Source organism: Copadichromis virginalis, linkage group LG23, assembly GCF_057382275.1.
Source record: "Copadichromis virginalis isolate Kocher_CV1m ecotype Utaka linkage group LG23, C_Virginalis_male_GT1.1, whole genome shotgun sequence".
Lineage (NCBI taxonomy): Eukaryota > Metazoa > Chordata > Actinopteri > Cichliformes > Cichlidae > Copadichromis > Copadichromis virginalis.
In genome coordinates this window covers 45,724,013-45,751,625 of record NC_140639.1, presented here as the reverse complement: position 1 = coordinate 45,751,625, position 27,613 = coordinate 45,724,013, and the positions used below count along the sequence as shown (strand labels likewise).

At 39.3% G+C, this 27,613-nt stretch overlaps 3 protein-coding genes across 5 annotated transcripts; all 3 read right to left on the bottom strand.

Moving 5' to 3' along the window:
- Positions 1–1,510: 1,510 nt before the first annotated feature.
- On the bottom strand, positions 1,511–27,329 carry LOC146681732 (interferon-induced protein 44-like). 2 transcript variants are annotated; one of them, XM_085449322.1, is made up of 9 exons: positions 27,289–27,329; positions 4,682–4,728; positions 4,294–4,314; positions 3,727–3,760; positions 3,018–3,213; positions 2,640–2,792; positions 2,372–2,543; positions 2,179–2,279; positions 1,511–1,967 (listed from the first exon to the last, which is right to left on the bottom strand). In XM_085449322.1, the coding sequence occupies exons 2-9, from the start codon at positions 4,719–4,721 to the stop codon at positions 1,800–1,802; spliced, it is 885 nt and encodes a 294-aa protein (XP_085305448.1). In that variant the 5' UTR covers positions 4,722–4,728; positions 27,289–27,329; the 3' UTR covers positions 1,511–1,799. The 2 variants fall into 2 exon arrangements, with proteins under 2 accessions (XP_085305448.1, XP_085305447.1); XM_085449321.1 differs by lacking the exon at positions 27,289–27,329 and adding an exon at positions 4,915–5,261.
- On the bottom strand, positions 6,728–13,329 carry LOC146681733 (interferon-induced protein 44-like). 2 transcript variants are annotated; one of them, XM_085449320.1, is made up of 9 exons: positions 13,249–13,329; positions 13,069–13,104; positions 12,279–12,311; positions 11,439–11,472; positions 9,557–9,752; positions 9,164–9,316; positions 8,912–9,083; positions 7,468–7,568; positions 6,728–7,260 (listed from the first exon to the last, which is right to left on the bottom strand). In XM_085449320.1, the coding sequence occupies exons 2-9, from the start codon at positions 13,082–13,084 to the stop codon at positions 7,081–7,083; spliced, it is 885 nt and encodes a 294-aa protein (XP_085305446.1). In that variant the 5' UTR covers positions 13,085–13,104; positions 13,249–13,329; the 3' UTR covers positions 6,728–7,080. The 2 variants fall into 2 exon arrangements, with proteins under 2 accessions (XP_085305446.1, XP_085305445.1); XM_085449319.1 differs by lacking the exons at positions 13,069–13,104; positions 13,249–13,329 and adding an exon at positions 12,408–13,037.
- LOC146681731 (interferon-induced protein 44-like) lies at positions 14,866–27,333 on the bottom strand. Its single transcript, XM_085449323.1, has 8 exons — positions 27,289–27,333; positions 27,052–27,097; positions 26,668–26,685; positions 25,853–25,886; positions 25,396–25,591; positions 25,041–25,193; positions 24,769–24,940; positions 14,866–18,449 (listed from the first exon to the last, which is right to left on the bottom strand). Exons 2-8 carry the CDS (start codon positions 27,092–27,094, stop codon positions 18,445–18,447), a joined length of 621 nt encoding a protein of 206 aa, XP_085305449.1. The 5' UTR covers positions 27,095–27,097; positions 27,289–27,333; the 3' UTR covers positions 14,866–18,444.
- Positions 27,334–27,613: the final 280 nt, after the last annotated feature.

Sequence of the window (27,613 nt, the reverse complement as noted above, 5' to 3'; positions counted from 1 at the left end):
AGTAGTGTGTGTGAGAGCTAAAATTTCAGTAGTGTGTGTGAGAGCGTTTCAGTAGTGTGTGTGAGAGCTAAAATTTCAGTAGTGTGTGTGAGAGCGTTTCAGTATTGTGTGTGAGAGCTAAAATTTCAGTAGTGTGTGTGAGAGCGTTTCAGTAGTGTGTGTGAGAGCTAAAATTTCAGTAGTGTGTGTGAGAGCGTTTCAGTAGTGTGTGTGAGAGCTAAAATTTCAGTAGTGTGTGTGAGAGCGTTTCAGTAGTGTGTGTGAGAGCGTTTCAGTAATAATGTCCCTTACGGCACCTCATACTCTTTCTTTCTGTCTCTCCCTCCTGCTCTGTTCCTGTGTTTCTGCCAGTGTAACTACTGCCCCTCCCCCCTCTGCCCAGCGCAAAGCACAAGGCTCGTGTGCAGAGTGAGGTGGAAAAAAGTGCGAGAGAGGGTGAGAGAAAGAAAAAAAAAACCCACGGCTCGCGATAAGGAGCTGGCTTGCGTCGTTTACGTCAAAGATCCGGCTCTAAGAGCCATTTCGTTCGCGAGCAACACATCACTAATGTATTGAGTTCCCCTTGGTCTCATCACTTTTGATTACTCCCAGCTGTGCTCTCCTCCTGTGCCTCATTTCCCTCGTTCTCCCTCTGTGTACTAAAGCCCTGTGTCTTCCTGCTTGTTGTCACTTCTTCCGCAGTTGCTGTGTAAGCGCCTTGTTTTACAGCCACGTCATGTTATGTCTCGCCTAGCCATTCGTGGTTTAGCGCAAGATTCTTAGTTCTCATTTCATGTTTGTTTCCTTTTCAGTGTTCATGTACTTAGTGTTAGCATGTATTTTCCAACAATAAAGCTGCTGCCTTTCATTAATTATTCTGTGTCAAAGCCCAGTATTTGGATCCTAACCAAGCCTCCCACACAGCTCACTTTGTCTTTCCCTGATGAGCATCAGTAATAAAGTCATAGGCACAACTTTATTTAACTTCCTCATGTTGGCTAAAATCTATTTTACAGATATGATCTTAAACCAGGACACAGACACTGTAATTGCTGACCTGATATCAAATGTATACGTAGACTGAGCCCATCTTTGATGTTTGTTTTTATATCTACTCTTTCCTCTCAAACTTTTAAACAGCAGCGAGCAATACATATACACTGTTTATTCCTACAATGTTCTTACTCTCACACTGACAGTAGTAACAAAGTATCAGCGTGGCTGAGTTTACTGTAAATGGAAATAATTAAACAAAAAGCTACGTAGGAAAACTTACTAGTTTCATGAATAGTAGTCCGACTGTGACTAGAGGACAGATGATCTGTACCATCTGATTAAGCTCTCAAATGCATAGCTAAGGGGGGGACTAAGCACATATCCTGATTTGGACTTATATATCTAACTGGATGTTTGTATGGGTTGAAAACCTAAGTAATTAAATATCTATACATCGACCCTCTACCACTTATCCAACTTAAATTACAGTTCTTTAAACAAGAAATCACTGATTCACAGAGGAGAGTCTTACATCAAGGGTTAAAATGATTTATTTGAGTTACACAGCAGATAACAGTTTACAAGCATATATGTGTCATTCTTCATGCAGTTACCATTTTGAATATACTGTAAATAGCAAAAAGTACATGTGCTGATTTTCCTTGAAGTTTATTTGGATTTAATTTGCAAAAGAAAAGAAGTTTCTTTTCACACCCTTTTTGTGTGACTGTGACTGTAATGATGGCAAATGAAACATGAGCAAAATCACTTGAAGAGTAACTGAACATTTTCGTTTTCTAGCTCCCTCACACATTGATTACAGGTCAGGATTGTATGTCATTCAGGTAGTCCTCTCCATAGTCAATGATCTTTTTCAGTACACTCAGTATCAGTGAATCCACATCGTTATTCGTATAAGTTTCTTTGTGGTAGTTCTTCACGAAGAAGATGCAGTTCAGTGGAATACCCAGGACCACGTTCACTGTGTCCATCTAAGTTTAAACAATATTACATTTTTAAAAAACCTGACACTGTATTGTTCCACTAGTGATATAATTATAAATTACTTGTTCAAATATTTGTACTTATTATAGCTGAGGTTTCTGTTCAAATATACTGAGATGTACAGCTGAATTAGAGATGTGACATCCATGTGTAAACTGTCTACAAACTCGTGAAACTTATGAAAGTCCTGGAACATACCAGCTGATTCAAGTGCTTGCTCCTGTAGGTGTTCTTTATGTCTCTTTTGACTTCAGGACAGGCTTCATCAATTTTAGTGATAACAGCTATTTGTGGGATCCCTGCCAATACAGAAAGCAATGCAATCATTTTATCTCATGTTTTTCTACTATTTGAAATCGTGATGTCATACATGTAGAACATCTGCTCTCACCTTTGTCACGAGCATGTAGTCTGACTTCTTTCATCTTCTCCCATGTGTCATCATCGATTATGCTCACTTTGTCAGCTGGAATGACGAAAACCAGAATGTGGACTTTGTCATCTAAAGTAGGAGAACTGTTGTAGTCAGGATCCGATTCACGCAAGAGACATTTGGGTTTGAACTGGGAAAAAAAAAGCAAAGTCACTTAAACCTTTTTGCACGATACAGTTTCTGTATCACAGACTGTGTACAAGCATCTGGATGAAAAACATCATACCGTGTAACCTTCTTTGACATGTCCACTAATGGCAAGTTTGATGTCTTCTACATTAATTAATCCCTCAGCGCCCCTCTCAAGCCCCTTGGTGTCAGTGAAGACAAAAGGGTAAAAAGTTTCTGGATTTCCTTTCTGAATTTTAAATGTCCTGTACTGTAAATAAAAAAAATGTGGTGTTGTTATATTAGTGCCAGATACTAAAGATCTTAACAGTTTTCAAAATAATTGACACACTAGTTGTGCTGACTATTTTTCACTCTTTTTATAGTTTAATGCTTATAAAGCAGCTACCACTGCAGTGCGCTCCTGTAGTCATAGAAAACCTCAAAGGAAATGAGTGTGCAACTATGATAAGAATAGATACATCCTCATACATACTGCAATGGTGAAACTGTCACCAAAGGCTGCTGCTGCCAATGCTCGAGTTGCGATTTTGCCTCTTAAAGTACTGTCGACAGAGTTGATGAAGCTGGACTTTCCAGCACCTGGTGGTCCATGAAGCATAATTCTGAGATGCTGGATATCTTTGTGAGGCTTGTAAGCTCTGACAAGCTGCAGTTCTCGCTCTCTTTCACTGTTCATTTAGAAAATTACAATAGGATTTAGTGTGCACTTACAGTTTATACAACAGCGCTATGAACAAACACAAAATAACACAACAAACAAACAAAACACTTGAGGGCTGTACTACTGAGACAGGCTGACATCTGTTTTCTACTACCTGCAATGTCAGAAGCCTGAAATAACCAAATATGCATTTCTGTGTCACCATGTGAAACTATGTGAATTCCACATTGTGACTCAGAGGTTTGTGCTGCTGTAACAATTTGAATGTATAAAATTTAATACTTCAGCAGAGAATCACTTACAGTGACATCAGAATGAGCAAAAATGTGACACCCACAGATGGGTTTAAAGTCAAATTGAACGAACATTAAACATAAGTTACCACAATGATCAAACAGGTCAAAAGAGATGGATTTTGTGATATAAAATTGTGACTCTAGGATTAACACAGGTGAAATTAAATGGTTAATCTTAATAATTCTAGTACACCTCTCTAAGCAACCACACTCTTAATACTCACCCCCATGGTATGATCCTCTCTTCTACCTCTAACACTGTAAAGTGAAAATGTAAATTGTATAAAAGTCACACTGGAAGGGCAACGTTATAAATTAATTACACATTATGTATTAAGGCTGTTAAACACTGAACGCGTTGCTTTTTTGAGGACAATTCCTCCTCAATAAACGCACTGTGAAAACTAAAAATGAAGCCGACATCAAACGACGACGAGCTGAGAAAAGTAAGAAACTAAGAAAACAGCAGCAGGGAGAATTTAACGGTTGGATCCAGGAGCTGAAGCTGTGTGTTTGTACAGTTCAGGATGTCAGTGAGACAGTTTGAGGCGAGGCAGGGAAATGATTTCAGAAAGCCGCATTGAGTAGCTGTGTGTCTGAGGTAAATAGTATGACATGATTACACTTCCTGGAATTCTGCTGCTCAAACTGTCAGTGTGAACAGCTGCATTAGCTGCACTAACAGACGAGACCAGAAAATATTTGCGCAGATTTTACGTGTCCGGTGTGTAAAAGCTTCAAGTTTTTTCCTCAGGACTAAATAATTTTGTATCATATTTAAAATATCTTACGAGAAGGTGGTGAGCGATTACCTGCAATTGAAATATGACAAAGTAAAAACATGTTAGCAACACTTTTCCATATTCAGGCACAGTTATATTAGATTTTCCAGTCAAATGAAATGTTACTTTTTGCCAAACCAAAGGACATTATGGTAACTTTTCTGTTGTAAAATAATTTTGCAAACATCTATAACAAATTCAGATCAAGATCACTCGAGTCTCCAGTATTTCCTGATTTCAAAACTGTTCAGTCAAGTCAAGCCAGTTTTACTTGTGTAGCTCAATATTACATGTTAAACCCACGAGGGCTTCACAAACATGACAATATAGGGCAAATCAAAAGAGAAGCATGAAGAAAACCACCAACAATGAATATGAAATGAAAAAAACTGCTTACCCGAAAAGATTTTTTTAATATTCAACATTTTTTTTGTCATCAACTATCTGTGAATTAAACAAGCAAAAAAAAGACAGTAAATTATAAAACAGTAAATTCTTTAAATTCTTTTTGAAATGAAATTATTTAACTTGACACACGTCAACCAAATGTGAGATGACTCAATAAAGGTCAATTTAATAATTTAATAACTGGATTTCCTGCATTGGATTATTAACACAGTGTTACCGTACCTGAATGCCCAACTGTGCTGTGAAGTTGCCGTGTCTTGGTTGTTGTTCACACTGATGTAGATGATGTTTGACTTTGGATTTATAAATGTCGTTTCACTTTCTCTTTGGGTCATGTGACTTCTATTATTCGCTCTATCTGATGCCAGTCTAATGTAGTTGTAGCTGCATAGCTTCTTAACGTGTATGTGTCCCTTACACCTATTTCTTAAAATTAAAAACTTACTTCTGTCATAATCCTGGGTTTTGTAACCAGCGTTTTCAGTTTTAGCCTCTGATGTAGTTTTAATGACCTTTTTACCTCCACTCCAGTTGTGTTTTCATTCTGATTTAGTATTCATAGTTTTCTTTGTTAATTATTCTCAAGTTTTTCTTCTACTGTATGTTCCTGGTGGTTTTGAGAATTTATTGTGTTTTGTTCTGGCTTTTTGTATATTAGTTTTATTTAATTTCCTTTAGAACTCATTATATCCTCTGTAGTTTCTGTTTATAAGGTAGTTCATCTACTTGATTTTATTATTCCAAGTTACCTTCTTTTATGATCCCGTTCTGTTTCCTACTTGTGTCCCTGTCTCTGTCTTGTGTCTTTGTGCTCTGGTTGTCTGTTTCCCTATTTAGTTGTGTCCATTGTTTTCCCATTCAGTCATATTTCGCTTCCTGTTTGCTGCATGTGTGTGTTTTAGTTCATGCTTTACTTTGATATTCTCATGTGCTTGATATTGACCCCCATGCTTCCCTGTCTAATACTGATTTGCTCCCTGCTGTCCAGGTCTCATCTGTATTTATTGTGTTCCAGCATCAACGCTTTATTGGATCACATTGATCATTTGAGGCTCAACACTGTCCTCTAGTGGACCAACGAATACTCAAGAGGCACTCTAACAGTAGGTTGACATATGTTTGCAAAAACAGGTGTAGATATTACAGCAGTAATTACTACAGATAACACTCTCTGGTAAACATTACCTCTACACAATAACACAATACACAATAACATCAACTCCTTATTTGGACTTGTATATCTACCTGGATGCATGTATGGATTGATAACCTAAGTCATTAAATATCTATCCATACATCCTCTTCCGCTTATCCAGCTCAGGGTCATGGGGGTGCTGGTGCTATCCCAGCTGTAATAGGGTGGACAGCAGGGAACAACGTGGACAGATCAAAGGCTGACATGCTTCACAATGATGGCTTTATAAAATAAATGGGACTTAAAAGCATACCCTAAAAATGAAAATGATGAAATGAAAATAACTATTTATGTGCTATTTATTCTGATTATTTATTTGGGAACTTATTTACCTGAACACATTGGAGTTAGAAAGATGGGAGAAGTCCTAAAGGTGGTGTCGGAGAGGCGGATGTTGTCCAAGATAAAGACAATGTTGGATAACACCTCCCACCCATTCCATGACATGCTGGTCAGTCACAGGAGCAGGTTCAGTGAGAGACTGAGATTACTGAAAAGCACCACTGAACGACACAGAAAATCATCCCTACCTGTGGCCATCTCTGTACAACTCATCCACTTAACACACTGTTTAATAGCTACACCCTTCTTGCACATGTTCTTCCTTTTTCAGCTATTTATTAATAAGTGACTTTTATATGCATGTATATATTGTGCTATTCTTAGTTAGTGTATTGTCTGTCTTTGTTAATGTTTGTTTATAATGAAGCGCTGTAACAAAAAATAATTTCCCCCAGGGATCAATAAAGTATTCTGATTCTGATTAAAATATCATTAACTGCCAACGTTATCAATGTTATTTCAATATAATAAATACAATGAACAAATAAACACACACTCTCTGGTCAGTCGTCATTATTTTAAGTGAACAGATTTAATTACAGTTCTGGAAACAAGAAATCACTTACTCAGAGAGGACAGTCTTACATCGAGACTTGAAATCAGTTATTTGAGTTACACAGGAGGCAACAGGTTACAGGTATATAGCTGTCATTTTTCATACAGTAAATAACAAAAAGTACATGTATTAGTTTTCTTTGAAGTTTATTTGGATTTAATTTGCAAAAGAACAAAAAGTTTAATAAAATAAGAACAAGAAAAAAATGAGTTTGATAAAGTTTCTGGTGAAATTAACTGTTTGTGTGGCTGTGATTGTAATGATGGTGAAGCAAAATCACCTTTTTCTATCCCCCTCACACATCATCTGGATCATTCTGGTCATTCAGGTAGTCCTCTCCATAGTCAATGATCTTTTTCAGTGCACACAGTATCAGTGAATCCATGTTGTCCTTCGTGTAAATTTCTTTGTGGTAGTTCTTCACGAGGAAGATGCAGTTCAGTGGAATACCCAGGTCCACGTTCACTGTGTCCATCTAAGTTTAAACAACATTACATTTTTAAAAAACCTGAAATCGTATTGTTGCAGCAGTGACATAATTATAAATTACGTCTTGAATTATTTGTACTGATTCCAGCTGAGGTTTCTGTAAAAATATACTGAAATGTACAGCTGAATTAGAGATGTTACATTCATGTGTAAACTGTCTACAAGCTCATGAAAGTTACTTCTTTGAACATACCAGCTTATTCATGTGCTTGCTCTTGTAGGCGTTCTTTATGTCTTTTTTGACTTCAGGACAGGCTTCATCAATTTTAGTCATGAGAGCTATTTGTGGGATCCCTGCCAATACAGAAAGCAATGCAATCATTTTATCTCATGTTTTTCTAGTATTTGAAATTAAGACAATTAATCCATCGCTTAAACTGCACGGTAGGGATATCAGGATCTGTTCTAAAGTGGTTCACCTCATTTCTGGAAGATAGGACGCTTTTAGTTTCAGTGGGAAACTTCCAATCAGACGTGGCTAAGCTTCTATGTGGAGTTCCACAAGGTTCGGTTTTAAGCCCCCAGTTATTTTCACTATATATTCTTCCCTTAGGCCGGATCATTAGCGGTTTCAAAAATATTTCCTATCATTTATATGCGGACGACATCCAATTATACATTTCTTTTAAATCTTGGGAATTAGACAAGCTATCCACTCTTATGGACTGTCTTAAGGAAATTAATCTTTGGATGACAAACAATTTCCTGCAGCTGAACGCAGACAAGACCGAGTGCTTAATCCTAGCCCCAGAGAATATCAAGCCCCAGATTAGTCAACATCTGGGTGCTTTTTCATCGTCGATAAAAGCCACTGCTCGGAATCTTGGGATAATTTTCGACCAATCTTTGTCCTTTGACGTTCATATTAAATCCGTGACCCGCTCCTGCTTTTTTCACTTAAGAAATATTGCCAAACTCAGGACTATTGTCTCCACAACCGAACTGGAGATGCTTGTCCACGCCTTTATTTCCTCCCGGCTGGATTATTGTAATGCACTTTTCTCCTGCGTATCTAAGGCCTCACTAAATCGGCTCCAAGCGGTTCAAAATGCTGCAGCAAGGCTTTTAACCCACAGCAATAAATTTTCCCATATCACTCCTATACTAAAATCCCTGCATTGGCTTCCGGTTGAGTATAGATATAAGTTTAAAATCCTCACCTTTACGTTTATGTCTCTACAAGGTGAGGCCCCCATATCTCGGAGCTTCTCCAGCCCTATTCTCCAAAGCGGACTCTTAGATCCACTGATAGCGGTCGTCTATCTATTCCACGGACTCGTCTGAAAACAAAGGGGGATCACGCTTTTCAAACCCTGGCTCCAATACTGTGGAACGGTTTACCCTCCTCACTACGCACCATCGACACGGTGGCCTCTTTTAAAAAACAGCTTAAAACTCATCTGTTTAGACAGGCATTTGGGTAATGTTAATGCGTAATATGTTGTTTTATTTTATATTTATATTGTACTATTGCTTGTTTGATATGCTTTTATACTTCCTTTATGTTGCTATATTGTTTGTTTGACATGTTTTCTTGTGAAGCACTTTGTAACAGCGTTTTTGTCTTAAAAAGTGCTATATAAATAAATTTTACTTACTTACTTACTAAATGCTCTTAGAACCACATCTGCTCTCACCTTTGTCACGAGCTGCTGCTCTGACTTCTTTCATCTTCCTCCGAGTTTCAACACTGATTATGCTCACTGTGTCAGCTGGAATGACTAAAACCAGAATGTGGACTTTGTCATCTAAAGTAGGAGAACTGTTGTAGTCAGGATCCGTTTCAAACAAGTGACATTTGGGGTTGAACTGGGAAAAAAATGGAAAATCACTTAAACCTTTTTTCACGATACAGTTTCATAGATTGTGTCTGAATGAAGATGTCATACCCTGTAACCTTCTTTTACATGTCCACTCATGGCAAGTTTGATGTCTTCCACAAGAATTCCTCCCTCAGCACCCCTCTCCAGGCCCATGGTGTCATTGAATGCAAAAGGATAAAAGGTTCTTGGATTTTCTCTGTGAATTTTATATGTCCTGTACTGTGAATGTAAAAAATAGTGTTTATAATGTCATATACTAAAGACCCTAAACAGTTTTCAGAATAATTGACACACTAGTTGTACCGACTTTTTTCACTCTTTTTATAGTTTATTGTCTACAAAACAGTTACCACTGCAATGCACTCCTGTAGTCCTAGAGAACCTCAAAGGAAATGAGAGTGTTTTCATGCAAGCATTTAACAGCAATTATGATAAGAATAGATACATCCTCATACATACTGCATTAGTGAAACTGACACCAGAGGTTGCGTCTGCCGAAGCTCGAGTTGCGATTTTGCCTCTTAAAGCACTGTCCACAGAGTTGATGAAGCTGGACTTTCCAGCACCTGGTGGTCCATAAAGCATAATTCTGAGATGCTGGACATCTTTGTGAGGCTTGTAATCTCTGACAAGCTGCAGGTCTTGCTCTTTTTCACTGTTCATTTAGAAAATTACAATAGGATTCAGTTTACACTTACAGTTTACACAACAGTGTTATGAACACACACAAACTAATAAAACAAACAAAACACTTGAGGGGTGTACAACCAAGCCAGACTGACATAGGCAGGTTTGAATTGTCTAGTCTGATAATATCAAAAACCAGAGTCAGAGAAAATTAGCATCGTGATGGTGGTTATTATTGATAACTCAGGCTTTTTGCCTCAGTGTGTGATGCTATATAAAAGGGGCATTTGACATGTCATCTAGCTCGTTGACCTGACTGTTGGAGACATTAGAGCAAAAGGTGCTGTGGATCTATAATGAAAATGATTCATCTTTTGAAATCACAATTCAACACATTTTTCTGCTAGCACAGTTCTTCAGTGGAGGATTAAATCTTTGTATTGATACATTTACACATTATCTGCTGCAATCTGTTCTGACATTAACATCTAATGGCAAACCTCTAAATTACATAAGCCACAGCAAAGCTTTATTAATTTTATTGATGGAGTCTCTGTGATAAATATCCAAATAAACCAATCAGTGTTCTAATCTGTTTTCTACTACAGTGGTACCTTGCTATAACGCGGCTTACCTTTTCGTTTTTGTGCAATTTTGAATGCTTTTTTTGTTTGTTTGTTTTTTTACAACGTCTTGTTTTCTGTGAACTGATTGGCTTAGATCATCAATCAATCTCGTCCCGTGTCTCGTCCCAGTACAGAATGCGTTCAGCTTTCCAAATTTACTTAAATCTTCGATCGCTAGCAGTGTGACTCTGAAGTGCTGTACTGTATGTTTGTAAGTTTTCTCTCCAACATTGTCGACTAAACGTTTCGCACCGTCAAAGGCACCTGCGGTAGCACCCAAAAGGCAGAGGAAGATGCTAACATCGCACAAAAGTTGGACTTCTGGACAAAGGAAGGTAGAAGTTAATGTATTTTTCGGACCATAAGGCGCACCAGATTATAAGGTGCATTAAGCGAAACAAAACAGATAAGTCAACCTTTACTCAACTCATTCTTCTTGCTTCCTCTACTTTCGTACCATTGATTCATTAATGTTGAATTCTCTCGCAGCTACTCTATTCCCATGTTCTGGACCTGAAAACAGGGTTTGATCTTTGGTTTCATTCTATAATACTGGACTTATTTTTTTTCGAAGGCCTTAAAACATCTATAATAATTGTAAAAAAAAAAAAAGATGAGCATTTCTGCATCACCATGTAAAAGAATGAAAATTATTATTATTGTAGTAGTTGTGGGAGTCTCCTAGTGTGTGTGAGTATAGTGGCAGACGTTTCATGCTGCTAGTGTGTCTGTTCCGAGAGAAACCATTCATAACATAACATAACAGGCTGGCACCGATGCCCCCACATGTATGTACGGGCGGAGTAGAGCCTTGGAGACCTAGCCTGTATGGTCTTATGTTGCTAATGTCAAATAAAGGTCTGTTGTTCGATTTAACTGACTGGCTCCCCCAACAACATGCTCGGTGGACCTGCTAGCCGCTCCTTCCTCGCCAGACTGCTGTTATAACAAGTTGAAACAGATCAATTTCGTGATATAAAAATTGTGACTCTGGGATTAACAGAGTCACAGAGAGTTGGTGAAATTAAAGAGTTATTTTTTAATAATTCTGGTACACCTCTCTAAGGAACCACACCCTTAATACTCACCTCCATGGTATGATCCTCTCGTCTACCTCTAACACTGTAAAGTGAAAATGTAAATTGTATAAAAGTCACACTGGAAGGGCAACATTTTAAATGAGTCACACATCATGTGTTAAGGCTGTTACACACTGAACACGTTGCGTTTTTGAGGACAATTCCTCCTCAATAAACGGACTGTGAAAACTAAAAATGAAGCCGACATCAAACAATACCAAGATGAGAAAAGTAAGAAACTAAGAAAACAGCAGCAGAAAGAATTTCATGGTTGCATCCAGGAGCTGAAGCTGTGTGTTCGTACATAGTTCAGGATGTCAGTGGGGCAGCTGTTGTTGAGGTGTTGTTGGTAGAGTTGGGACCAGATCTCAGGAGGCAGCGAAATCATTTTACAGAGCCAACTGAACTGGATTATCATGTAACTGTGTGTCTGATGTAAATAATATCACGTGACTATTTCCATCTGGTTGTGTATTCAGTACGAGTGTCATGTGAGTTAAGAGCTGCCAAATGCAGTGGGCTTGTTGGTCAGGTCTTTTTTATTTAGATTCAAGAAATCGGAAGAATCGGTTGGTCTGAAAAAAAAAATGCCGCGATTTATTCAGGGTTTCAGTAACGTTGCTCTGACTCTAATCAGTCTCACCTCGCCCAAAGTTCAATTACTGAATCTTTTTTTTCTAAACTTCCTGGAGTTCTGCTGCTCAAATGGTCAGTGTGAACAGCTGCATAAAGAACAGATGAGTCCGAAAAATATTTGTAAACCAGGAAGTATTTGCACGGATCCGGTGTGTAAAAGCCTCTTGTTTTGTCTTCAGGTTTGAATTTTGTATAATATTTAAAATATCTTACGAGGAGGTGAAACAGGGCGTGCTGGCCGTTTAACTGCAATTGAAATATGACAATTTACAAACATGTTAGCAACACTTTTCCATATTCAGGCACGGTTACATTAGATTTTCCAGGCAAATGAAATTTTACTTTTTGCCACTTTCAAATCAAAGGACATCATGGTAACTATTCCATCCATCCATCCATCCATTCGCTTCCGCTTATCCTTTCCAGGGTCGCGGGGGGGCGCTGGAGCCTATCCCAGCTGTCATGGGGCGAGAGGCAGGGTACACCCTGGACAGGTCGCCAGTCTGTCGCAGGGCCAACACACAGGGACAGACAACCATTCGCTCTCACATTCACTCGCACATTCACACCTAGTGACAATTTGGATTATCCAATTAACCTATCCCCACAAGTTGCATGTCTTTGGACGGTGGGAGGAAGCCGGAGTACCCGGAGAGAACCCACGCAAACACGGGGAGAACATGCAAACTCCACACAGAAAGACCCCGGCCTGATGGTGGAATTGAACTCAGGACCTTCTTGCTGTGCGGCAACAGTGCTAACCACCGTGCCACCGTGCTGCCCCGGTAACTATTCCATTATATAAAATATTGCAAACATCTGTAACAAATTCAGATCAAGATCACTTGAGTCTCCAGCATTTCCTCATTTCAAAACTATTTGTTAAGTCAAGCCAGTTTTATTTGTGTAGCTCAATGTTACATGTTAAATCCCAGAGGGCTGAACAAACTGTGTTAAGGGCAAATCAACAAAGAAAAAGAAGAAAGTCACAACAATGACTTACACTGAAAAAGTTTCATGTCTTTTTGTTACCAACTACCTGTAAATAAAACAAACGGAAAAGAAAAGTAAACTCTTTTAACTTAACACATCTGAACCAAATGTGAGATGACTCAATCCGCTAAAATTAATAATTTAATGACTGGATTTCCTGCATTGGATTATTAACACAATGTTACCGTACCTGAATGTCCAATTGTGCTGTGAAGTTGGTGTGTCGTGGTTGTTGTTCACACTGATGAAGATGATGTGTGAGTTTGGGTTTTAAATTGTCGTTTCACTTTCTCTTTGGGTCATGTGACTTCTGTTATTCTTTCTATCTGATGGCAGTCTACTCTAGTTGTACCTGTATAGCTTTCTTTAGTTCTCTGTCATGTTGTACTGTTTGTCTGCCTCAGTAATTTTGTCTCCTGTTTTTTTCATCCACCTGGATTTGATGCTTGCGCTGTAAAATGGTAAATGGCCTGTATTTTACTTTACTTAGTCCCTAAGGACCCCAAAGTGCTTTACACTACATTCAGTCCTTCACCCATTCACACACACATTTACACACTGGTGATGGCAAGCTACATTGAAGCCACAGCCGACCTGGGGCGCACTGACAGAGGCGAGGCTGCCGGACACTGGCGCCACCGGGCCCTCTGACCACCACCAGCAGGCAACAGATGACGTGTCTTGCCCAAGGAAACAACAGCCGAGACTGTCGGAGCCGGGACCAAACCGGCAACCTTCCAATTACAAGAAGAACAGCCAACTCTTGAGCCATGATCGCCCCACAAAGGTTTATTTTTCATTTCCTCAAATCAGTCTTGGAGTCTGCATTTGCCTCTTAATTCCTAGTGATGCGCAAATGAAGCAATGAATCAGTATTGAACTACTTAATGAATTGTATTGAAAATAGGTTTTAGTGGCAAATTAAGACAAAGCAAAACAATGTCTCAATAATCATGTGCTGAGTGCAATAACGGTTTTTATGATTGATACAAATACAACCAAAGCAATTGCATTGTAGCAGTTGGAAGCAGTTGGAAACAGGATGTGGTGGGATGATAGGGTGTGCTTGTGTAACTAAAGCGGGGTGTGACTAATCTTACATGGGACCGGGATTTAAAGACTTTTAATCACAATTATTTTTACATTGGTTTGTTTTTGGTTTTTAGTTTCTTGCTAGCAACTTCTCCAGCTTTCGAAAACACACATTCACATGGGAATAAAATGTTACAAAGAATCTCGTGTAGCAGTATCAATTGCTTCAAGCAGATTCAAGGTGGAGTAGACGTGAGGAGACATCACGGGCCAAGTGTTTGTTTGTCTGCCCTCCGGCATTAAAGTAAGCTTTGAAGCAGTGGTTCAAGGAAAATACAAATTGGAGTTGGAGGCTTGTATTGGAGCATCGGTGTCATATGGCCATTACTACTAATCCCCCCTAAACAATGACAGATTCATAGACATGTTTTAGTTAATGACTATAACAAATGATTACCAAGTTGAATACAATGATGTTTTTTAAATGTAGGTCTTTCTGAAAAGTGAAAGAAGTAGGTGAGCGTGAGTTGTTTATACGTCAGTGAAATCCAGCCACTCAGCCAACTTGTTCTACAGGTAGTACAGGACACACATTCATTAGCAGAGACACGCAAAGCCCAGCCAAGCCTAGCTGTTTTTTGCTTCAAAGCACTTTTTATAAAGTGCTTTAAAACAATATGCTGGCTAAAATGCTCATCATTAAGCTCACAATAGAAATTCAAATTCATTAATAATAATAAAAATTTTTTAAAGTCAACTCTCTCACTGTGGCCAATGAAAAAAGGTGGGCTTTAAATAGTTACTTAAAAAACGTCAGTGCAGAAGCATGTGTAATATGCAAGGGCAGTGAATTCCACAACTTAGCTGACATTTGTGACTAGGAGGGTGAGTGCACCTGTAAGAGCTCAGAGAGTGGGGCAAGGTCATTTAAAGACTTAAAAATAAACTACAGAATTTTAAAATGAAGTCTGGAAGATTGTGTTTGACCAATTGTATATGGTAAATAAAAAAGAAGACACTCGCTCTCACCACAGCACTGAATTGCTTTTAATCACTGTCCATTTTGACACCCAGGTTAGTGACAAAATGTTTTGTATTGTGTAAGAAGGCCCAAATCTAAAGGAGGAGACCCACCAGTAATAACTTTTACTTTATCAAGACATTTAAGGTTTTTCTAAGTTAACGGGCATATACACCTGACTGTTACCAGCATAAAACTGGGAAGCACATTTATGCTTTCTAAACATGGAGCACAGGGGAAGAAGATTTAATAAAAATAGCAGGGGCCCAAGGGTTGAGCCCTGAGGTACCCAACATGACAAGGAGAACATGATGACTTAAATCTATTAAAGATAACAAAATGTTCTTTCAGCCAGGTAGGACTTACACCAATTCAGGGTAGTGCCATTAATGCGTGCAAAATGTTCCAAACAAAATATCAGAATAATGTGACCCACTGTAGCAAAGGCTATTAATCTAGTAAAAACTAGGATCAAATAATTCCAACCATCTGTAGCTAAAAGAATGTCATTAAAAACCCTTAGTAGTACAGGTACTGTCCTATGAAAAAAATTTAAACCAGACTAAAATCCCTTAAAAAGATATTATAATAATATAATATAATATATAATATAGACTCTTTTTTTTCCCAAAATGTTTGAAATAAGGTAGCTTGGAGATTGCTCTAAAATTGGACATCATGTTGGAAGCCAGGCCAGACTTTCTAATTAGGTTACATGATAAAATAAAATAATGAAAATACAATTTTATTTATATAGCACCTTTCTCGACAGAGTCACAAAGTGCTGCACATAAGCCTAAAGTCTTTTGGAGTTACAGTCAAGGACAAGCTGCTGTTGCTAACAAGAACTGGCCCCAAAGCAGAAATCACCTCTTTTAAATAGTCAGGGTGGGACTGCATCTGTGGGGAACCCGAGGACTTCTGTTGACCAACAACCTCATATAAAAAAGGTAAAGTCACAGGCTTAAAAAACTGATAAAAGGCAGCAGAGCAGGGAAAAGAAGATGATGGGTAAATGGCATATGGTGATATCTGAGTTCTCATATTAGACACCTTATCCACAAAGACATTTGAAAAGTTTTCACATACTTCAAATACAGATTCAGTGCAGTCTGTGGAAAATCAACAACAGCATCTAAAGTATTAAACAATATATGATGCTTATTGCAGTTGCAGAGACACGGCCTTATAGAAGCATTTGGCAGCTTACAAAACCTGCCAACTGTTTTTTTTTTTAAATAAAACTGCAAACATATATAACACAGCTATAACATAGTTGTGTTATATCTGTTATAAGCCTCTTTAGAGTTTCTCAGCAGTATCTCATTTTAAATGTCCTTAATTTTTGTGGCAAACAATCCAACACATTTCAAACACTAAAGTTACTGGGAGGGAAATCACATGCTATACACATGCTTAAATTCTAGCTTCAACGATTTGCCATCTAAAGATGTATTTGTGGCTCTAGAACTCAACGTATTCTTCAACTTGGCAACTTACAGTACAAGCTGGTAAGGTTTTCTTAATATATTAATTTTTCATATAAGGATATAATATACATGGAAGCAGAAAACATTTATCAGGGAATCACCCAACATGCTTTTGATTCATATTATAGCAGATCCAATATAACCCATTGTCTCTGGAACGTGGTTCAGTGCTGTCCCATTGTAATAATGTACGGTCATAATATAATGACACGGTATTGGAGAACTGTGTTTATCACTGCCACACTTTAGGCACACACCATCACTGGCAAGTAGAAATATGAAATTGGTATAAGTAGGAAATAGTAATATAAATATATTCATATATTCAATTATTCAGGTAAAAAAACAAGAAAATATCATCTTAACTGTGAGACAGAGGCAGATAATACAATATGGTATAAACCCACAATCATAGTTAAATGTGATGAAATTGTCATTGTTGTATAGAAACTGCCCTCTTAAGAATACACTTAAATACATTTAAATACATGTGACACGTGGGCTCACATATGTGGCTTTTTGCAAAGACAGCGTAGATATTACAGTACTAATTACAACACACAACAAGCTCTACACAATAACAACAATCAACTGAAACAGTCTGTAAAGCAATGCTATTACACTGTTTACTGCTACAATGTTGCGACTCTCACACTGGCAGTAGTAACAAAGTATCAGCCTGGCTGGCTGAACTTATTTTAAATGGAAACAATTAAACACAAAGCTGAGAAGGTAAACTTACCAGTTTCATGAGTAACAGTCTGACTAGGGTCGGAAAGCCGGACATATTTGTGTACAGCATCCAACCTACATCTCAAGTTCCTGGCATTTCTTTCTGAGTTTGAGATGTCCTGTACTGTAAATGTACTTATAGTTCATCTACAAAGCAGTTAACACTTCATTGCACTCCTGTAGTTCTAGAAAATATTGCAGGAAATGTGTTTTTCATGCAAGCCTCTAACAGTAACTGTAATAATAAGAAATGTGACTCTAGGATTTATAGAATTGGTGAAATTAAAGGGTTAGTCTTAATAATTCTAGTACACCTCTCTCTAACCACACCCTTAATACTCATCCCCATGGTATGCTCCTCTTTTCTACCTCTAACGCTGTAAAGTGAAAATGTTAATTGTATGAGTCACACTGGAAGGGTAACATTTTAAATTAATATTTATTAAATATTATGTTTCAAGGCTGTTACACACTGAGCTCCTTGCGTTTTTGAGGACAATTCCTCCTCAATAAACGGACTGTGAAAACTAAAATGAAGTCGACGTCAAACGATGGCAAGCTGAGAAAAGTAAGAACCCCCCCAAAATTACTTTCCAAAATATACAGAATACTTTCTAAAACAGATGAATCAATATCACTTCCTATTGCGAAATGGGAAGCAGATTTATCAGTTAACTAAGAACAAAACGTCTGGTCTCAGACATGCTTAAAAACCTTTCATTTAATTAGAAAGCCCAGTCTTCAATTAATTCAATACAAAATACTACATAGAGTACACTCTACAGGTCATCGGATGTTCAAGATAGGCTTTACGTCTACCAACAACTGCTCACACTGTCAAACCAATACACCAGACAATTATATCCATGCTCTCTTGGTAGCCTGGCTGCCCATGGGTGGGTCTGGGGGTGCTCCGTCTCTGGGCTGGGGCCCTGGCTGGGCCTTGGGAGTTTGGGTCCTGGTTGGAGTGTCGCCTGGGTTGTGGGCGGGTGGGTGTAAGGTGGCCCAGCCCTGGCGCAGGGTGCCGCCAGTGCATCGTGCCACCTGGGGGGCTCTTCGACTGGTGGGGGAGGCTGTTACATCTTGCAGGAGGTCTCCTCTCTTCAGAAACTCACTCTGCAGGAGGGGGAAATATAGGAGATCTCAGTCTGGGTGACTATTGTCTTGTGTAGTCTGGAAGATGAGTGGATGACGGGGTGAGTGCAGTTTTCTCTGTGGTGGAGCGGGTGGGCTGTCCCGGGCTTTGTGGAGCCAGGCAGTGCTGCTGAACTGGGCCCTGGTCCGGATGGGCCTGGGCCTCCTTTCCCTGGTGGGTTGCAGAATATGGGGGCGCCTACTGGGGTCAGCAGGGGAGCTCAACACTACATATGAGCGGGTGGAGGGAGGTTTGGAGGCTTCACACACCCCCGTTCTCTGTTGTCTGTTGGGGCGGGGGGGCTGGGAGGTGTGAGTACTATTGTTTGCACGTGCTTTTTATTTTACTGCTTGGCAATGAGTGAAGCGACCACATTGTTTTAGGTCCCAACGCACCCGAGCCACGACTCAGGCCTGCAACGAGGGGTTTGCTAGCAGAAAGACTGTATCACTTGAGGTGTGTGTGTGCTGGTGAGAGTGTGTGTGGGCCCACAATATTATTTGATTATTTTGTTTCTGTTGAGGTAGATACCTTACCATTGTTTAACGAACTTTATTAATTTTACTTATTGTCTTTTGTGTTGTTGTTAAGTAATCGTTCACTAAAGTGGAGTTAACTTTCTAATTGACCTGCTTGTGTGTGGTTTATTTCCATATAGCGTAGTTTTATTGCATATTTTATACTATAAGTATTAAAAAGGGAGTATCAGTAGGAGAGTAACAACGGGAACCCAGGGCCCCTCTCAATAGAATGTGGGACGGGTGTTGCAATCATTACAGAAACTTTTTTTTCCCAAACTTCCTGGAATTCTTCAGCTCCAACAGTTAGTGTGAACAGCTGGATAGAGAATAGATAAGTCAGTAAAATATTCTTTGTGCAGGATTATTTGTATGGATTTTACACATCCAGTGTGTAAAAGCATTTAATTTTGTCTTCATGATTAAATATTTTGTACCATATTTTAAACATCTTACAAAGAGGTGAAGCAGGACTTACTGAGCGATTTCCTGCAGGTGGAGGGGGGGTACATGCAAAAAAGACAATGTAGGAAGTTGTTGGGTCTGTGTTTCCACAAGCCCCGCTAATTCTAGAGACTTATTCGTCATGAAGAAAACAAGACAGTCGATCGATCGATTACTCGCGCAAGGGAGGCCTCGTCTGTGTCCACCAAAAAAATGACCCCAAAGCTGCCTTTTATTGAGAGACAGTTCACACAAAACACATCACAGCAAAGCAACGCCCAGACAAGGCATCGTATGTATATGTGTGAACTTCTGTAAGAATGTGTGTGTGTGTGTGTGTGTGTGTGTGTGTGTGTGTGTGTGTGTGTGTGTGTGTGTGTTACCTCCTGCTGACCAAAGGGTCATAAAAGCAGGAGCAACATCACAAGAAACAGATCTTCCAGATAGGATGTATAATATAATAATAATAAACTTTATTTATAAAGCACACTTAAAAACCAAGGGTATACCAAGGTGCTTAACAAGTAAAATAGAGTATAGGAGGAGGATAATAGAAATAGGACCAAAGCAAGTACTAAATATGCAAGCAGATAACTGTCACTAATACATAGGAAAGCAACAGGTACAGAGCAAACAAGAATTTAAATGAGCATAAAAGTGCATGATATAAAATCATAAAAGAAATATTAACTAGAGGGAAAGGCAAGATTGAATAAGTGGGTTTTTAATCGTTTTGAACAGTGCAATGGAATCAGATGCGCGGAGGTCGAGAGGAAGGGTGTTCCACAGTACCGGGGCAGCCAGAGCAAACGCACGGTCACCCCGAGACTTCAGTCGAGATCTGGGTTGGGTCAGAAGTAGTTGAGTGGCAGATCTGAGTGTTCTAGCAGGAGTATGTGGTTTGAGAAGTTCACTAAGATAACTTGGCGCTAATTTATTAATAGTTTTGAAAGTAAGAAGTAATATTTTAAATTGAATACGGTACTTTATGGGCAGCCAATGCAGGCTAGCTAGGACAGGGGTAATATGGCAAAATTTCCTGGTACCAGTTAAAAGGCGGGCTGCTGCATTTTGGACTGTTTGCAGTCTAAGAAGAAGAGAAGAGGGAAGACCATAGTACAAGGAGTTACAATAATCCAACCTGGAGGTCACAAAAGTGTGAATAAGCTTCTCCAGGTCCTCATGCGGAATATAATGCCTAGCCTTAGAGATAAGGCGCAGTTGGTGGAAGCTAGATCTCACTACAGCAGACACTTGCTTATCGAGTTTGAGCGAGCTATCCAGCAGTACACCCAAGTTACTGACATAGTCACAAGAAAAACTAGCAAAGGAACCCAGGGCAGCACAGAGTTGGGCACGAGGGATTTTACTGTTGAACACCACAATCTCAGTCTTCTTATCATTTAAAACGAGGGAATTACTCAGGAACCATTCTTTGACCTCCCGCATGCATTCTTGAAAGTAGTGCAGGGACACAGCAAGGTCGTCAGTAAGTTCAAAATAGATCTGTATGTCATCGGCATAACAGTGGAAGGCGATATTGTATTTTTCAAAGATTGCACCTAGAGGGAGCAAATACAATGAGAAGAGAATAGGGCCTAAAACTGATCCTTGAGGCACACCACAACAGACCGGAGCGGAGGAAGAGGAGAAGGTGCCTAAGTGAACTGATAAGGATCTATCAGCGAGGTATGATTTAAACCAGTCGAGGGCAGTGCCTCTAATACCCACAGTGTGCTCAAGTCTTAGTAATAAAATGTTATGGTCTACCATATCCAAGGCCGAAGAGAGGTCCAGTAAAACTAGGACCATAGAGCGTCCAGTATCAGTGATTACAAGAATATCATTAAGAACTCTAACCAATGCTGTTTCAGTGCTATGCAATGGCTTAAAGGCAGATTGAAATTTCTCAGCAATATTGTTCGTGTCCAAGTACGCCTGGAGCTGGGAGAGAACTAGTCTCTCCAGGATCTTGGACAAGAACGAAAGCTTAGAGATCGGTCTATAGTTTGAAAGGTCATAACAGTCAGAATTTCTTTTTTTTAGAATCGGGTGGACTACAGCATGCTTAAAGGACAAAGGAACACAGCCTGAGAGCAAGGAAAAGTTCATAAGAAATAGGATACTAGGTCCGATTACATCAAAACAGTCCTTAGCTAAACAAGATGGAAGAATGTCAAGCACAGTATTGGTGTTATTCATTTGAGCAACTAGCCGCTTAAGAGTCAAAAGTGACACAGGCTCAAACTGGTGGAAAGTTGAAATACACTCAGGAATGGGGAGAGGATATAAAGCAGGGGGAAGGGAGGACTTAAGAGATGAGACCTTTTTTTAAAAGTGAGTTTGAAATCGCTCACAAAGACCCTGAGAATGAATTAAAGGCATGTCCGGGGAAGGGTTAACCACAGAGTTAAAAATTTTAAATAAGGTACGGGAGTTATGGTCATTGTCCAGGATGATTTTGGACAAGAAGGACACTTTGGCCGTTTTAGCAGCACTTTGGAATTTTAAGCGGCTAGTCCGTAGCATGTCATGGGAAACCTGAAGTTTATCTTTTTTCCACCTTCTCTCAGCGCGCCGACACACGCGACGTAAGGCGCGCGTAGTGTCATTAAGCCAACACTGAGAGTAGGTTCTAGGGCGCTTCATCTTAATGGGGGCAACAGTATCAAGGATTGAAGAAATCAGCGATAGGAAGGAATTAGCACAGTCATCAACCGAGTGAAAAGAACAACAGTCGAGAGTGACAGATGCAGAATCCAAGAAAGACATAGAGAAGTTTGACATCACTTCAGCATTAATTACACGTAGCGGGCGAAGGGGAGCCGCAGGATGTAGTTCATTAGTGCATAAGCCAGTATCAAATATAACTGGGAAATGATCCGAGATCCCAGTGTCACTTATATCCTTGATACAAATGTCCAGACCATATGAGAAAACCAAGTCCAAAGTATGTCCTTTAACATGCGTTGGGTCATTAACCCACTGAGCCAGGTTAAAAGAGTCCGTTAAGGCAAGGAAGTCTTTAGCAAATGAGTCATCCTTACAGCAAGTGTGTATGTTAAAATCACCGACAATGAGAACACAACCATACTTAAAAAGAACGGAGCCTAGGAGATCAGCAAAGTCCGTGATAAAATATTTGCTATATTTAGGCGGTCGATAAACCACCACGCAGAGTGTGGTCGTGGATGCAGTCATCTCCAATAATTAGACTTCAAAGCTAGAGTAGGTAGGTGAGGGTAGCTGCCGAACTGCATACGAATTCTTAAAAACCGAGGCTACGCCGCCACCCCTACCAGTAAGCCTTGGTGAGCTAAAAGCAACACAGTCCGACGGAAGAAGTTCAGTAAAAGGGATGAACTCACCAGGACGAATCCAGGTTTCAGTCAGGAATAAGGCATCAATCCCATTAGTGGAGATGAAGTCATTTAAAAAAAAGGTCTTATTGACCAGCGACCTGACATTAAGCAATGCCATCCGTATCCTAGGGGCTAAGTCGCCACGGGTGGTGCGTCGTAGGACACTTAGGTTGTTTCGGCAAACGCCGCATCGGAGCGATGTTATCCAAACCCGAGCAGGAAAACATGCCACAGGAATCGCAGGGTAGACTTCGTGGTCGGCCAAGCAGATCCAACGGTGGGTGAGCAACTTAGCATCAGAGCGCTCCTGGGAAGGAGGGAAAGAAGATAAGATATCCAGGCTGGCATGTGGGTAGCCAGTGGCTCTGGCTTTAAAGTAGAGCCTGAAGCGAACGCGACGGCCGCTCCTTCTACCGCGTTTCCTATAGCGTTTCTTGTGTAGATTCGGAATAGATAGATGGAGGAAGCCGGTCGGAGGGACCGGTCAGGGCGCGGTGGCGTCACTCAGGTTCCAGCAAGGATCAGGCCGAGAGGAATGAGAGAGTCTTAGATTTAAAAGTGTTTGCCTGTCGTATGTAATCAGTGCACAGCCATTAGATGCGCATACAACTAAAAGGATAAAAAAATACAATGCCAAGGTCCATAAAGAGCGTAGAGAGGGTAAGAAGCAGCGAAGCAGATGTAGCCGAGGACGGCAAGCCACGTACACCGGCGCCATCTTGCTACAGGAACTGGGCGAATAACACACTCGCTCATTCAGCAGACCTCTCTCCTGGGGCTGCGACCTGGCCAGGTATCTGCAATAAAACATTACAGCCCCCCAACCAGAACCTCGAGAATCTGGGGGGAAGGACAGTGGAATTCCTTTCATCAGAGTTGGCAAGCATAAAATGACAACATTTAACAATTCACTCTAACAGAAGTCATTTGATTTTTTCCTCACGTCAAATGAAATATTAAGTTAGCCACTTTCAAATCTAAGTAAATTATGGTAACTATTCCATTATAAAATAATTTAGCAAAGATCTATAAGTGTCCAGAATTCCCTTATTTCAAAACTGTTTGTCAAGTCAAGCTAGTTTTGTTTTTTTAGCTTAATATTACAAATAAAGCCCTGCTGGCTTCACAAATATGACAATATATTAACTGCAAATCTTTTACAGTAAAAAAAGATAAAACAACAAAAAACAAAAAAAAAATGTCATACTCAGATTTGATGTGTTTTGGGTGATTTTTTAGATCCTTTGTCTTAAACACCACTCTCTGCAATTGGATCTTGGACTTCCTAACTGACAGACCCCAGTCTGTCTCTGTAGGAAATAAAACCTCCACAGACTGAGTACAGGATCGCCGCAGGGCTGTGTGCTTATTCCACTGCTGTTCATCCTGCTAACACATGACTGTACTGCACAGTGCAGCTTAAATCACATCATCAAGTTTGCATATGACACAACAGTGGTGGGTCTCATCACCAACAACAATGTCTGAATACAGAGAGAAGTAACTGTTAAATTGATTGGCTTTTCAACCAATCATACATTTGATATTTTAGTTACAGGTAGCACTATAGTTGTTCCAATCTACCATCACCTAAAAAAGTAAACTTAGAAGGATGAAATATTAACCTGATTTGGACTTTCATATCTGGATACTTCTATGGGTTTAAAACCTCAGTCATAAAACATCCATCCATCTATTCTCTTCTGCTTATCCAACTCCGGGTCAGAGGGCTAGAGCCAGCTAACACATTAAATTAAGGATGGCTTTAGAAAATAAATGTGACTTGAAAGCAGACCTTAAAAATGAAATGATGAACTGAAAATAACTTTATGTGTTATGTATTCTGATTATTTTTTGTGAGTTACTTAACTGAACACACTGGAGTTATAAAGTTCCTCAAATATCATTAATTGTCTCATGTTTTTCTACTATTTCAAATTGTGATATCATACATGTAGAACAACATCTGCTCTCACCTTTGTCACAAGCTGCTGCTCTGACATCTTTCATCTTCATCACAGTTTTATCATCGATTATGCTCACTGAGTCAGCACGAATGACTAAAACCAGAATGTGGGCTTTGTCATCTAAAGTGGAGGAGGCTCTGTAGTTAGGATCCATTTCAGACAAGGGACATTTGGGATTGAACTGGGGAAGTAAACAAAAATCAAACTCACTGAAACCTTTTTGCATGATATAGTTTATGTATCACAGACTGTGTACAAGCATCTGAATAAAGATGTCATACCTTGTAACCTTCTTTGACATGTCCATTCATGGCAAGTTTGATGTCTTCCACATGAATTCCTCCCTTAGCTCCCCTCTCAAGGCCCATGGTGTCAGTGAAGACAAAAGAGTAAAATGTTCCTTGCTCTTCTCTCTGAATTTTATATGTTCTGCACTGTAAATAGCAAAATGTGTAGGTGTTACAGTGCCATATACTAAAGTCTCAGAGAACAGTTTTCTGAATACTACTTATAGTTCAACGTCTACAGAGGAGTTACCACTGCAGTGCATCCCTGTAGTCCTTGAAAACCTCAAAGGAAATGAATGTATTTTCATGCATGCATCTAAAAGCAATTGTGATAAGAATAGATACATACTGCAATGGTGAAACTATCGCCAGAGTTTGCTGCTGCCAAAGCTCGAGTTGCGATTTTGCCTCTTAAAGCACTGTCCACAGAGTTGATGAAGCTGGACTTTCCAGCACCTGGTGGTCCATAAAGCAGAATTTGGAGATGCTGGACATCTTTGTGGGGCTTGTAATCTCTGACAAGCTGCAGGTCTCGCTCTCTTTCACTGTTCATTTAGAAAATTACAACAGCATTCAGTTTACACTTACAGTTTAACATTTTACCATACTAATATGAACAAACACCAATTAATAAAATAAACAAACAAAACCCTTCAAGGGGTGTACTACTGAGACAGACTGACATCTGTGTTCTACTCCCTGCAATTTTAGCAGCATGAAATTACCAAATATAGATTTCTGCATCACCATGTGAAACTGTGAATTTCTGTGGCATTGTAACCTCAGCAGTAACCCTTAATACTCACCCCCATGGTATACTCCTTGCTTCTACCTCTAACACTGTAAATGGAAAATGTTAATTGTATGAGTCACACTGGAAGAGCAACTACACATCATTATGTGTTAAGGCTGTTACACACTGAACACGTTGTGCTTTTGAGGACAATTCCTCCTCAATAAACGAACTGTGAAAACTAAAAATGAAGCCGACTTCAAACAATGACAAGCTCAGAAAAGTAGGAAACTAAGAGAGCAGCAGCAGGGAGAATTTCATGATTGGATCCAGGAGCTGAAGCTGTGTGTTCGTACATAGTTCAGGATGTCAGTGGGACAGTTTGAGGTGTTGTTGGTAGAGTTGGGACCAGATCTGAGGAGGCAGAGAAATCATTTCACAGAGCCGACTGAACCAGAGCATCGTGTAACTGTGTGTCCAAGATAAATAATATCGTGTGACTATTTCCATCTGTGTATTCAGTACGAGTGCCATGTGGGTTAAGATCACAGTTGTTGTCAAACCCAGTGGCCTGATCAGGTATTTGGATCTGAAAAATAGGACAAAGAATTAATTCCACTATTTACTCGGGATTTCAGTAAAGTTGCTCTGCCTCTAATCAATCCCACCTCATCTAAAGTTCCATTACAGAAACCTTTTTTTTGAAAAACTTCCTGGAATTCTTCAGCTCAAACTGTCAGTGTGAACAGCTGCGTAAAGAACAGATGAGTCCGAAAAATATTTGTGACCCAGGAAATATTTGCACGGATTTTACTTGTCCAGTGTGTAACAGCCTCAAGTTTTGTCTTCAGCGCTAAATAATTTTGCATCATAATTTAAATTTCTTACGAGAAGATGAACGATTTCCTGCAATTGAAGTATGACAAAGTAAAAACATGTTAGCAACACTTTTCCATATTCTGGGCAGGTTTTTTTTTTTTTCTTCAAGTCAAATATAATGTTACTTTTTGCCACTTTCAAATCAAAGGACATCATAGTAACTATTCCACTGTAAAATAATTTAACATCTATAACAAATTCAGATCAAGATCACTTGAGTCTCCAGCATTTCCTCATTTCTAAACAGTTGAGTGAAGTCAAGCTAGTTTTATTCATGTAGCTCAATATTACACTTGAAAGCCTTGAGGGCTTCACAAGTATGACAATATATTAACGGCAAAGGGTGGCAAGAAAACCACCAACAATGAATATGATATGAAAAAAAATGCTTACCCCAAAAGATATTTTTAATTTTCTCCATGTTTTTTTTTGTCATCAACTAATTGTGAATTAAACAAACAGAAAAGACAGTAAATTTAAAAAACAGTAAATTATTTAAATTCTTCTAGAAACTAAATTCTTTTAACTTGACACATCTGAACCAAATGGTAGAGATGACTCAGTCCAGTCAATTTAATAATTTAATAAATGTATTTCTTGCATTGTATTATTAACACAGTGTTACCGTACCTGAATGTCCAACTGTGCTGTGAAGTTGGTGTGTCTTGGTTTTGTTTCAGCTGATGGATTTGTATGACTTTCAAGTATGAGTTTGGATCTATAAATGCTGTTTCACTTTCTCTTTGGGTCATGTGACTTCTATTATTCCCTCTATCTGATGGCAGTCTAATCTATCTGATGGCAGTCTAATCTATCTGATGGCAGTCTAATCTAGCTATGCAGCTAGATTAGATATAGCTGCATAGCTTTTTAGTTTGTATGTGTCACTAACATCTATTTCTTAAAATCAGAAACTCACTTGTATCCTAATTCTGGGTTTTTTACAGCTCAATCA

Excerpts from the sequence above, each read along its gene's own strand:
- LOC146681732 (XM_085449322.1), bottom strand. The coding sequence starts at position 4,721 with ATGACAAAAAAAATGTTGAATATTAAAAAAATCTTTTCGG. Across the intron at positions 3,761-4,293 it reads TAATCGCTCACCACCTTCTC|TGTTAGAGGTAGAAGAGAGG; the intron begins GTAAGATATTTT and ends TTCACTTTACAG. Across the intron at positions 1,968-2,178 it reads GCAAGCACTTGAATCAGCTG|ATGGACACAGTGAACGTGGT; the intron begins GTATGTTCCAGG and ends GTTTAAACTTAG.
- LOC146681733 (XM_085449319.1), bottom strand. The coding sequence starts at position 12,468 with ATGGATGGATGGATGGATGGAATAGTTACCATGATGTCCTTTGATTTG. Across the intron at positions 12,312-12,407 it reads TGATTTGAAAGTGGCAAAAA|TTAAACGGCCAGCACGCCCT; the intron begins GTAAAATTTCAT and ends TTTCAATTGCAG. Across the intron at positions 9,317-9,556 it reads GTGTCAGTTTCACTAATGCA|TACAGGACATATAAAATTCA; the intron begins GTATGTATGAGG and ends TTACATTCACAG.
- LOC146681731 (XM_085449323.1), bottom strand. The coding sequence starts at position 27,094 with ATGACAAAAAAAAACATGGAGAAAATTAAAAATATCTTTTGGG. Across the intron at positions 25,592-25,852 it reads GCAAGGAGTATACCATGGGG|TGAAAGAGAGCGAGACCTGC; the intron begins GTGAGTATTAAG and ends CTAAATGAACAG. Across the intron at positions 24,941-25,040 it reads ATGTCAAAGAAGGTTACAAG|TTCAATCCCAAATGTCCCTT; the intron begins GTATGACATCTT and ends TTACTTCCCCAG.